Source organism: Arachis ipaensis, chromosome B10, assembly GCF_000816755.2.
Source record: "Arachis ipaensis cultivar K30076 chromosome B10, Araip1.1, whole genome shotgun sequence".
NCBI lineage: Eukaryota > Viridiplantae > Streptophyta > Magnoliopsida > Fabales > Fabaceae > Arachis > Arachis ipaensis.
The window spans coordinates 24,115,037-24,128,284 of NC_029794.2; the positions used below are offsets into that span (position 1 = coordinate 24,115,037).

At 35.5% G+C, this 13,248-nt stretch overlaps 2 protein-coding genes across 3 annotated transcripts; one reads left to right on the forward strand and one right to left on the reverse strand.

Moving 5' to 3' along the window:
* LOC107623539 lies at positions 821 to 3,358 on the forward strand (the record flags this gene model as incomplete). 2 transcript variants are annotated; one of them, XM_021114778.1, is given in 4 exon segments in its annotated part: positions 821 to 914; positions 1,543 to 1,668; positions 2,364 to 2,490; positions 2,856 to 3,358. In XM_021114778.1, coding segments are annotated over 4 exon segments (411 nt in total), but the record flags the coding sequence as incomplete, so codon positions are not given.
* LOC107623786 (inositol transporter 1) lies at positions 8,738 to 12,173 on the reverse strand. The gene is made up of 5 exons (XM_016326159.2): positions 11,736 to 12,173; positions 10,910 to 11,245; positions 10,527 to 10,634; positions 10,249 to 10,434; positions 8,738 to 9,577 (listed from the first exon to the last, which is right to left on the reverse strand). Exons 1-5 carry the CDS (start codon positions 11,952 to 11,954, stop codon positions 8,924 to 8,926), a joined length of 1,503 nt encoding a protein of 500 aa, XP_016181645.1. The 5' UTR covers positions 11,955 to 12,173; the 3' UTR covers positions 8,738 to 8,923.

A 13,248-nucleotide genomic window follows, 5' to 3' on the forward strand; every position in this document is an offset into this window, starting at 1 on the left:
TCGATGACCGGTTCGGTTTTCAGAACCTTGAAAATAACATTACTCCAAATTAGCATGTCTATCCAACTATATATTTTGGTTCTTTTTTATTTTTTGGAACATTAAATTTTTTGGTTCTTGTATTTCCTTTTTCGGCATATAATATTGGGCCTGGTTACCAAATGACGTTGTAGAAGGCCGCTGTGGGAGAAGGTGGGCTTATTAAATTCACAATGTTATGTTCTCTAGTGCAGTTCGTGGGCTTTATTCGGCATGGGTACTGGATCCGAACCGGATAACAAACTCGGATATGGATCCTTCAGACTCTGCCTCTGAAGGCTGAACTCTGAAGTCGAAACTCTCGTCTCAAGCTCTCAATTTTGGAATCTGGACGAAGCTCTGTTGCTCCTTTGAAGGTCGACGGCGATTTAAGCCGATGCGGAAGGATGCGATTTTAACGCAATCTTCGCTACCTTGAAAGGGAACACTGTAACCTCTGAGCTTCAGCTTATCCACGTTTTGCAACCATGCGCGCCGTAGCTGCTCGCTTTTCTAACGTAACCTCCAATCTTAACCTTCATTTTTGCCATTTCTATTCTCCAATTCTTTTTAATGCTTAGTAGGTACTCATTAGCTAATTCATTTTATTTCTCTTTTTCGCCACAGCTGCAGCCGCAGGATACCAGTTCTTTCCTTATATGGGTATCATTTTTAGTAGACTACCAGCATTTTTTTTTATCTTGCAACTATTTTCAAATTGTAATCAGGCATTCATTTACTCGTGGTGGTTCAAACCTGCTGACATTGAGGTTAAAATTTTGAAAATGGAAAATCAGGAGAAAACTTGATGCAGCAGTCAGTTTCACTTTTGCGCGTCAGGGATCCCTTGTATAAAAGGATGGGAGCTTCTAGGTTGACTCGATTCGCAATAGATGGTAATTTTTCTACTATCTATATACCTCTCTATTGCTTGCGATTAATATTTTATGACACATTTATGTGGAAATAAATGGAAGCTATTCATGGTGTATTTGCCTTCTTTTTTTCTATGGGGTTAAATGTTTTTGCCGAGTAGATTCCATTTCTTACGACTTATAACTCGCGACTAGCATACTTTTGTTGTCCTTGTGCTTTGTATTATGGGGAAGAGTTTATGAGACTTTGAATTGGTTGAGAACAATGTTATGGATTTCTTTTGAACTGATTATGCATAGTTACTAAGATTTTTACCGATCTTCAGTGGCTGGTCTTATAGGTGAAAGAGCTACTCTATTTTTATTTGTATATTTTTCTTGAGTAAAGACATGTTTCAGTTATTCGAAACTGAATTTTGCTCAATAACTGAGAAATTGTCTTAACAGTTGACACTTTTTGCTTGTTTGTACCTTTATTGAGTATTCTATGTTTGCAATTATCTATCCATAGTTTGCAATGTGGCAGTGAATAATGATGCTCATGAAACTGATTTAGAATAGTATCCTATGATGCATTATTTTCTTGGATCTTCACTACCTACTGCATAAGTTCATACAAAAAAAAATTTCACTTCCTATTTTCTGAAAGATGAAAGAAGGATGAAGATACTCGAGATGGGTGGAGCTGAAGAGCTCTTAAATATGTTAAGCACGGCTAAGGATGACCGCACACGAAAAGCAGCTTTGGAGGCTCTTGCTGCACTGTCACAATCAGGTTCTACTTTAAAGTCTTATTCTAAATGTGTTATTCATGGGTTCATTTGTTCATTAGTTATCACCTGGATTTCTTTTTATCGTTATTTTTGAGGGAAAAAAAATATTATGACCATGCCATTGGAAAGGTATTCCTATCTTATTAAAGATGAATCATACTTTTGTGGTCTTAACTCTCTTAAACTACCAATTTCCAGCCATCTACTAATTTTGTTTGAAGTTATTCAACTGATATGAGTATGTAGGGAGGAAGACAATCTGTCCATTGATTAATTGAAAGCTTATATTCGTACATTCATGTGGTTTTGTTGGGAATGGATGCTTGTCCTAAATGTTGTTAGGTTCTGAAATATGAAAATTTCCTTTTTCTAAACCTTGAGGGAAGAAGCATCCTATATCAATTTCTTTAGTAGCATGAAACTTGAACTTAATAAAGCCAAAAGGCTTTGTTACACATTGGAATGTCATAAGCATAGTGCATAACATCTCATTTTTCTGTGTCAATCCACTAATTATTATTAATCCCATTTTTAATACCTTAAAAAAGGAAAAGAATGAACTCAAGTGTAATGGGTATTACAGCTGAGGTTGAAAGATATGCAAGAGTACAACCAAATCAATTCTGCTTCACTAGTCTTCTTCTATGTTTTCATTTTTCCACTGATTATTTGATTGAGATAATAAACTTCATTGTAGATAAAGTTCTTGCGTCCCTGCACAATGCTGGGGCCATTTCAATCATTAGGTCTGCACCAAATTCACTTGAGGATGCAGAAGTTGAGAAATTCAAGTTGAGCTTGTTGAAGAGGTTCCAGGATCTGAGGTATGATTTGTCTTCATGATTTATAGTTGAGGAGCTTGCCTTTTTCTTTTGTTGTCTTGAAAACTTGAAATAATTGTATGAGAGAAAGTAAGTTGGCCACAAAGGAGTTTCCTTAGGAAGAGTGAAAATTGCCTTGTATCTCAAATCTTTTGACCAAATCTTATAGGATTATGGTTCAATTAAATTTTTGTTTTGGGATTACTTAATTTTTTGGTGATTTTGCGACTCATTGTTATTTGTTGCCAACCTTGATAAATTGTAAAAATAGTTTATTCTTTGTTGGTATGCTTTCTTTTTCTTGCTAAGAAAAAAATAAATAATAAATTGCTTCATTCTTGTTTTGATCAACCCTTTAAATAAACAAGGGTTTCATATGAAGAAATTGATGGAATTTCGAACTGGATGCAAATATTTTTGTTTGGTAGTTAAAGAAGTTGCAGACCAAGAAACTGAGAAAGGTCCTGGTGAAGTTACATCAGAAAGTATGCAACATGGCCATCACCATTAACCCTCTCAAATCTACAGAGCCCGACAACTGAGCGCCTCTGTTTCCTCTTTTATTTGTAACCAAGCCATTTCCCAGATTAATTACTCATCCACATAATTATCATCAGTTCCATAAGAACTGGAGGTTGTGCTTAATACAGAACAAAAACATCATATATTTAGATCAGGCTCATGAATTCCTCTTCAATAGCAAAGGCCTAAGCACATTTCTAGCATGGTGGGGAACATGAACTTTGTGCATCATTTAACAGAATCATCAGTGGTATTCTCGTCTTTTTCTTTTCTTTTCTTTTCTTTTCTTTTCTTTTCTTTCTATTTTTTTTTTGAATAAAAGGGAAATTTTTATTTTGAAGGCATATTTTAAATTTTATTTAAGCAGAATAGTTACTTTACCATGCACTTCTTTACTAAATGTTTATTGTTATTGGTCAATAAGATACGACAGATACTAATTATTTAAGTTGCTAATGTTTTACTTTTAAGGATTCATGTAAAGTGATGGTAGTTCTATTTTTATTTCCCAATTTCTTTCAATGAAATCTTGAAAGAAATCGGAGCTCCACAAGTTTTGTTCTTTTGGCTTTTAATTTATTATCATTTTTTGGGGGGTGTAATGAACTTGATAAAATAAACATTGCAACCATATAATCTATTAACTAGCGTGTGAATCTGAGAGTTGCACGGGTGCGACCATCAAAAAGCTACTTGCCTGAATAGCTGTAAAATAAATTGAGAGACCGAAACACAAAAATCCTACCTTAACAATCATTATTCTGCGTAATATTCACAACATAAACAAATAATATGCACGACAATTATAGCAATTTGATATTTGTATATCGCTAATTTACATGAATAGTCAAATACATTTGTTTCCACAGTTTTTTTTTTCGGTTTTTTTACGATTTTTTTCCGAGTTTTTTTTTTTTTTTTTTTTTTTTTTTTTCTACTTGGTTATTCGTATGCATGGCATCACCATAACAATATCAATGTGCAGATGAACATGAATTCTTGAAGTATCATCATTCATTGCTTCACATTTTGCTCACGAATTTGGTTTCTCTTCCATCTTTATATAAACATAGCGGTCTGGACTGTAATGCCGCAAGAAGGTTAACTCACCCCAATTTTAAATTTTTAAAGCATTCCTTCTCGCCTTAATATATAAATATATATCCCAGCCAACACACACTTCATAAGATTGCATACATGAAATAGAATGCTCTCCTCTTTAGGTACAAGAGGCCAAATTTCAAGGATTTGGATCCTCTAAATTTTGAATCTCACTTTAGAAAGTAAAGTATTATCTATCACCATTTATTTCATAAGTGGGACCAAGAAAAAACATGAGAGTGAGAACATTTAGTAGTAAGAAATCTCACTTTATCCTCTAAAGTAAAAATCTAAAATTTAGAAGATCCAAATTCAAATAAGAAAATGGAAATATATAAATATGTATCCCAACAAACACAATTTATAGGTTATTGATAAATCCCAATTTTGTGGTTTATCTTGTGTTGAATTTAGTAAATTTTATTAACTTATCTTACATTTATTCAATGAAATAGCATGTTTTGTGAATTTCTCCTAATTTATGCTTAAGAGTTAAAAACATGCTTTTTGGGCCTTTAATTTGTTAAATTTAATTCACTTTAATTCTATTCAATACCTTGATATGTTTGTCGAGTGATTCCAGATTTATAAGGCAAATATTGGATTAAAGAAGTGAAAAAAAAAAGGCATGTAAAATGAAAAATTCATGAAGAAATTAAGTTTTGGAAATCTGCCATGTGACGTACGCGTGACACTTGTCATGTGATCTCATTAAAGAAACACGTTGGGGGCGATTTCTGAGCTCATTGAGACCCAGATCCAACTCTTTTCTGAAGTATTTGAGGGCAAAATCAAGAAGGAAGAAGGGGGGAGGGGGGAGCAATTAGTGTAGGTAGAACCATGTTTTAGGGTAGTTTTTCAGAGAGAGAAACTTCCTCTTCTCTCTAGAAATTAGGATTCTTAGTTTAATTGACTCTTAGATTTAGGGTTTTATTCTTATTTTTAATTAGTTTTTCTTGCAATTTCTTGTTCCTACATCTTTGTTCTCTTAGTTTACATTGTTAATTTCTCTTTTATGTTTTAGTTTGTGAACACTCTTGTTACTTTTAATTTCATTTAATGCAATTTTATATTTTATGTTCTTTTCTTGCTTGCTTGAGTTATTGTTTTTACTTTCTTGCATTTGGTAATTTAAATTTTATTTTTATTGTAATTTAATATGCTTTTATTTTTATGCACACCAAGTATTTGATAAAATGCTTGGCTTAGGTTTAGAGTAAATTTTGTGCATTCTTGGCTTGGAAAGAGAAATTAGGCAATCTTAAGTTATTAACACCTAATTTAGATTGATGATCTAGAGTGATTAGTTAATCTTGTTTCCATTAACATTACTTATGGATTGGGATTAACTAGACTTATTTGACTTTCTCTCGATGTTGGAGATAACGAAATAGGATTAGCTCTTGATAACTATTGTATTATAATTAATGATTAGAATAGAAAACCTTGATTCTCAATCCTTGCCATGAATGCCTCTTTATTATTGTCATCTTTAGTTGTTTGATTTATTTTCTTGTCTATTTTAAATTTCTTGCTTCTTATCATCAACTCACTTGATCTCATAACCAATAATTAGGCACTCAATTGTAATTCCTAGGGAGAACGACTCGAGAGTAATACTCTCGATTATTTTTATTGGGTTGAACTTGTGACAACCAAACTAAACTTTGATGGAGGATCCATTGTTGATTTAGACTATGCTTGCAACGAAGTAATTCAATTTATTGAGGAATTCTAGATCGACATAAAATCATCTTATCAAGTTTTTAGCGTCGTTGCTGGAGAATTGCAATGTGTGTTTGTTATTGGTTATTGTACATATGTTAATATTGTGAATAGTTTGCTCTTTGTTTGTTTGCTTGTTTGAGTTAGTAGTTAGGATTTTGTCTCTTTGTTTCTTAATAGTTTGTCTTTGTTTTCTCTTGCTACTATGAATTCTCACCTTTTTTACTATGAGTTTGATTCAAACTATGTTATAGGAAATTGAAACTTCAATAAGGATTTGCATTGAAAATCAAAGATGGGAGGAGCCTCAATCCTATGGACAATCTTTTTGGCAACAACCTCCTCTGGTTTCTTATGGGTACAATCCAACTCCTAATGCATATCAACCTAATGGATGTGGTGACCCTCATTGTGGGTGTCAACCACAACCACCATATACATATGATCCCTTCCCTCAACATAGCTTTCAACAACTTTACTCACAAGCCCCATTCCACCATTCATCTCTATATGATCTTAACCCATATCCACCATACCAACAACCATATGAACCATATTAGAGCCACCATCATTCTAATACCAATACTCCCAAGAACCACCATTTCCTTATACACCACCTCAATACTTTCACCAATATGAACCACCTTTCAACTACGACACTTTTCCTCCAAACAATGAACATTCTCTTTCACCACTGCCTTCATTGGACGAATTTCTCCAACGCCTAATGCAAAAACAACAAAAACTTCTAGCTCGTTGCCAAAAACAAAGGAAATTTGTGGCTAGCTTAACTGAAGTGGTGAAAACTAGTTGGCATCATTGTGCTCAATTATCTAAGACAACTTTCTTGTTAAATATGGAGGATTAATTGAGGAGCATAATGAGAAGGAGAACTTGGAATTTCAAGAGGAAGAAGAGAATGAGTTAAAGCAAGAATTGCAAGAAGAGAAGGAAGTAGAGATAATTGAACCGGAAGAAGTGGTTGAAGATTTAGGAGATGTTGAATGCAAAGAGGAATCTCAAGTTGTAGAGCCTTCTTCCATGGAGTTTGAAGGTGATGTTAAAGAGGATAGTGCATAACTTCCAAGGCATATTGTGATTGAAGAATTAGAAGAAATGGGGCAAGCAACAAGTCTCCCTATTTATGATGATTTTGCATCAACATATGATCCTTTTGAGTTTGATGAATCCTTCCCCATTGAAGTTGAAATTGATGTTGAGGTAGATTTCACTCAACCCCCAAGATATGATTTGAGTGATGGAAAAGAGCTAGAGGAAGTTGATGAAGAAGAATGTGAACTTGAGGAAGCTTGGCAAGGGTAGAGCTTGAAGCATCTTGTCAAGTGGTGGAAACCCTTCAAAGAGGACGAACGACAGTGGAAATTGCCCTATCAAGATCGTTGGAAGCATCTCCTCCTAAGTTACCATCATCCATTACATCATTCAAGTGGGTAAAATTTTTGTCCTTAAGCTTTATTATCTCACTTGAATACGGTTTGCTTGAAACGGATGGTCAACTCAGGATGTTTTGTAGGTTAAAGAGTAGAAGAGAGATAATTAGTGGTTGGCATCATAATTTACGGTTCATTATTGTTGGGAGCTCAAAGTTTAGGAGCAAGGATTAGTGTGCTACTCAATTGATAGGATTTAAGAGGATGTTTGGGTGCTTACATGAGAATTCTAAGATGAGTATGCCACCCAAATGAAATTGTGATGATCAATTAGAAGATGGGTGTGAGAACAAGATTTGGGATCCCGAATTACAAGATGAGGATCAATTTTGGGAGTTCATGACTTGTGTGAAACTTCACCAAGGTTTGGTGCAATTGGTTGGAAATTCTGACAATCAATGGAAGTCAAAGCAATGGTGAAAGTTCAATGATGAGTACAAGTACAAGCCACCATGACAAGGAACTTCCCACATGTCCAACTTAAGGACTTTAAATAAAAATGTTAGGTGAGAGACACCTTACCATAGTAAATTCTTTCCATTCTCTTGTATATATAATCAATGAATGAATTGAGTTGTCATTGTAAGGTAGTTTTCTACTTTTCATATTCTTGTATATTGCTTGGGTTGCTAGTTTCTTTGATTAAATTGATGTCTTAGGTTGTAGTAGTTGTTTTGAATTGCATTTTGTTTGAATTGCGAGTTTTGTTTGAATTGCCTTTGAAAAAAAAAAAAGGGACCCTCTTATGCATGCGCGTGTCTGATGCGTACGTGTCACCCCCGAAAAACCACCATGCGAGAATGGTGCGGGAAGGGTGCTACTGCCTGGTTCCAAACAAAGAGTTGCGCAGGTAGCGCACGGAAACTGTGCGTCTAGCACAATTTCGTCCCACGCGTACGCGCCACTTTCTTTCTTCCCCAATCCTGCCTACGCCTGCCAGACTCGCACGCGTCGCATTCCATTCTCGTAATCCACGCGTACGCGTGGGCACCCCTGTTCACACACACTCCATTTCTTCTCTTCTCTTCTCCTCTTTCCTTCTTCCAACTATCTTCCATCATCACTATTTACCACTATCTTCATTAGTTAGTTAGTTTGAATTTTTGTTTTAGTGATTAGCTTGTTAGTTTAGGTTATATTTTTATGCAAAGTGTTGGATTATTAATCTTATTTGATGTTTATTGCTGCTGATTATTGTTAGGATGCTATTTTAGCATCATTGTTGTTAATATTCATTGTTGGATTGTAATTGAGATTACAATTTATTACTTGGTTTTGAATTTTTCTTACTTATAGGTTATTAAAATTAAAGTCATATAATTTTTTAATATTTTGATAATTTTTTTTATTTTATTTTTTATATTAAAAAACGTTGTTGAATAATAACGAAGGATTACTTTAATTTTACCAACATTTTTTAAAACATTGTAACCACTATAATGACCATAATATAGGCAAGAATAGATAGCATATGCACCATATATATAAAGCACCGTAGCCAGCAGAGTATAATCACCAAAGCATATGCACCACATACATATGGGCGTGTGAGTGAAGAGGCTAATGCAGAAAATACTAATTCAACTAATATAAGTGGCCTCTGAGAAATGCTTGGGGGGATGAATTGATATATGAACCTAGGAGTGACTTCCCTCCTCAAGAAGTCTTTGTGTGTTTGGATTGGGATTCTTGCCCCAAGCCCTCTCCTTCCATATCACTTCTACTTCATCAAATGTCAATCCCTTGGTCTCTGGAACGTACAGAATCACAAACAGAAACGCAACCACCGCTATGCCACCAAGAATCAAGAATGTGGAAGCGATCCCTATACCGTCAGCAATGGAGAGGAAGGTCTCTGACACAATCAAGTTAGACACCCAGCAAACGGTAGCTGACATGCCGCCACACACTCCTCTATATTCTTCGGGGTATATCTCCGAGTTCACGGTCCAAGGCACAGGCCCCATTCCTGGTGAGAAAAATCCAATGTAGAGGGCTAAACCCACAACTGCAATCCATCCATACACCTCACTTGAAGATGTTGACTGCTTAAAGAATGCAAGGGCCAATAGGACTACAGATACTATTACTCCTGCTAAGCTGCAAAGAGCCAATTTTTTTCGACCCGCATGGTCGATGAGGTAAATGCCAAGCACTGTTCCAGCAGCGTTCATGCCGGCGACGATGAGGGACAGCAGTAGAGCCAACTGATTGGCATGGAAGCCTGCCATTTGGACAATTGTTGGGCTGTAGTACATGACTGTGTTTATACCTGTGAATTGCTGAAAAAACTGCACAACCATTGGAGTATTCTGTGAGAACAAACTGATGTTGCTTACATTTAAATACAGAGTCGGAAACTAATGCCAAATATGGTGGTTTTCTTTTATGAGTTTAAACAGGAAATCACAGCCAACAAATTACACAGCATTTCAGACTGAAACAGGTAATACGAATTAAAGCTGAAATGAAAAGATTTAACACTCAACTCCTAATTTCTTTTATGTATATGCCAAGAGTGAAATTAAGTCAACAGAAATCAGAAGATTTAGCACGAGAGATATTCATCAGAAACATTCCCTTATTTCTAGTCAATAGAATATCAGCTCCTGAAATGAACGGTTATAAACACTCATTACAAACACCATGCAAAAAAAATTTAATTTGATATAATGCCCGTGATGTAAGCAGCAAGCCATGATCACATGACTAGGTAATTTCAAGTATATAATTATGTTTCAGAGCAACCCAAAAAGTTAGAACGAGCCTCTGATTTCCTATGAGCTGCTTTCAAACTTGACGCAGTTTCTAAATAATTCAAAACATGTTTAGCAAAGCAGAATTATTCTAGTTAACATATTAAATGCAAAGAGTATTCATGAGTTCATGTATGTCTTTCTACTACAAGAAAATTATGTTTCATTGTTTTGCAAGAATTGTATCCTCATTAACATTTTATTACCAGAAGTCCTCCTCCAACAAGGAAAGCCAATCTGATTTCCTTTGATCGAAAAACATGCCAGAATTTGACATTCTTCCTTTTCTGGCGGTCTTGCTCCGATTGAGCTGTGAGGAAATCAACTTCATCCTCTAAGCGAGCAAGATCATAGATCTTAGAAAGCACATCAACTGCTTCATTTTTCCTATTCTGTACATGAAAGCAAAATCTCAAGATGCTTTCCTAAACAAGTAGCTTTCGAAAGTAGCATTTTTGACACAACTCTCAAAGCAATTGTGTACCTTTATAAATAGCCATCTTGGGGATTCGGGAAGAAAGAGCATGCAAACAAACTGAACAACTGCTGGCACACCTGATACTCCGAGCATCCATCGCCATGTTCCTGGAACCTGATCAATGAAGAATGTGAATTAATAGCCAAAAGTAAACATAGCATTTGTCAAATAGCATCACTGATTGGTTCTTATTGATTAAAAGATAACGGCAAAATCACACTAATGATCAGCAGGTTTACACTGATGATCAGCAGGTTAGTTAAATAACTAACTAACAGCTCAGCTGCCAGCTGTCTAACTGAACTGAATAACTAATTAACAAACTTGCTAATTTGGCATTTGAATTGCATTTACATTTCATTTGGAATCAGGAAAGTAAATTATGATACCTCTGTAAAAGCAAGGTTGACAAGGTAGGAAAGAAACTGTCCAGCAGTGATCATAAGCACATTTGTGCTTACCAAAGATCCTCTTATTTCAGATGGCGATGCTTCTGCAATGTAGACAGGAGCAGTGACAGAAGCAACACCAACACCCAAGCCAACGAGAAGACGTCCGAGTATGAGAACGTAAGGATCAGGCGCAGCAGCCATGAGAATGGCTCCAAGAGCAAAGATGACGTCAGCAAAGAGGGTGGCCTTCTTTCGACCAAAGAAATCGTTCGTCCAACCACCTACCGCTGCTCCAACTATTGCGCCAGCAATTGCCATGCTCACAATTGTTTCCTGAAAACTCCATCAATTAGAGCAACAAGCGGTAACTTGCCAGTAGGCTCGAATTGCTCGTAAATTGAGCGACTTGAGTCCCTAACATCACAACTAGTTTAGAAGCGAGTCAATTTAGCTATGCTTCTATACCTCAAGTTAAACAAATTCAGGTCGAGCTATAAATTGACGCATCTCACTAGTTTTTCCTTCTTTAGGTGTATGAACTACTCTCTTCTTTGTTAATTAGCTTTTTGTTTTTATACATATGGATATCAAGTAAAAAAAACGAGTTAAACAAATTGACCCATCCAATTTATTAACTCGGATGAGTCGAGTGATTTGGCATTTATTTGACTCGTTTAAAATATGTCGTCGTTTTTTCTAATTTTGACTTGTCCCGTCGGCTCGAACTCGCGCGCCCCGCTCATTTGTGATACCTCCAGGCTCCAGCAACTAGGATGATTCAATTTCAATTTTCAATGCACGGTTTCTGCATACCGTAGCGTACCTGTAGGAAACTACTGTTTCTGACTTGCTCGAAATCATCTTTGATATAGAGAAGAGCTCCTGATATGACACCCGTGTCGTAACCGAAGAGGAGTCCGCCGATGCCGGCGACGGCAGCGAGCCCGAGAATGAAAGGGTTCTTGAAGAATGACATCTTCCGCTCCGGGTACAAATCAAGGTACCCTGAGCTCCCCGGCGTCGAGTGCATAGTGATCGTCATCTTCTATTTTCTATGAATCACCACCACCACCACCAGCAAATGGTAAAAGCTGAATGATAGTCACAATTTCCCCCACAAGTTTTTATTTTTAAGGATTCTCACGGGAATTTCATTTTGGTCCCTCTTTTTTGGAAGGATGATTAATGATTGATTGATTGACCAATCCGCCACGAACACTGGAACACTCTCATTGATACCAAAACAAGGCGGGAGTTACGTGTCCAACTTACTCCCGATTACTCTTTTTTGAATTAGGCCTAGGTGTCATGCTTTAAGAGATCCAAAAATAATATTCAATATCTTGCCAAATTTTTCTGGACAAAAATTAATAGAGGATTGAGATTTTTTAAAGCTTAATTGTGCATTCGTGCATGAAATTATTTGTAAATATTCGAAAATATATATAAATTTTCAATTTATTTATCGTGAATTATAAATATATTGATTTGTTGAAATTTTATTTTATATTTCTTTGTCAGGATTAAAATTAGAATGGTGTTCTAATATCGATTCTAAAATTAAAAAAAATAATAAAAAATAGACAAATTTAAATAACAAAAACACAAATTTCTAAATCCGGGTATAAAATAGCCACATATAAGCTTAGTTTGATAAAGTTTTTACTTTTCAAAAAGTAACTTATAAAAATTAACATTTAAAAGATGATTTTTTAAAAATTATAACATTTATGTTTGGTAAATCAAATTAAAAATAGCTTTTAATAAACACAAGCAACATCAATTACATTTGGTAAAATAGTTTTTAAAATTTAAAAATACTATAATAGACAAAAATATAATTATTAAATTTGAAAATTATTTAACATATGATATTTTTATTTTTTTTTTGAACATAGGTAGCTCAACACAGTAAAGTGGAGCAGAAAGAACACAGGACAAGAAAAAACAAACATAAACATAAAAGAAAGTTGTAGTCCGTTGTCATCTCTGGCATTGCCATCAACAACCAAACGGATCAACTCCACACCATTCCTTGTAACTCAAGAAGGACATAATCTTCACTCCTTCAACACTTGTCTCTACCCTCTGAAAAACTCTGCTATTCCGCTCCAACCAGATGTTCCAAATAATCGCACAGAAGCCTATCAGCCATTTTCTTTGTTCAGACTTCCCACCTGCTACTCCAGTCCAACTCTCAAAGAACTCCTTGACCGTTCCCGGAATGGCCCAAGCTCTATCAGTAAACGTCAACCATGCACACCACACCTGCCACGTGAACTCACAAGCAAAAAATAAATGATTCACAAATTCTATATCTTTTTTACACAATACAC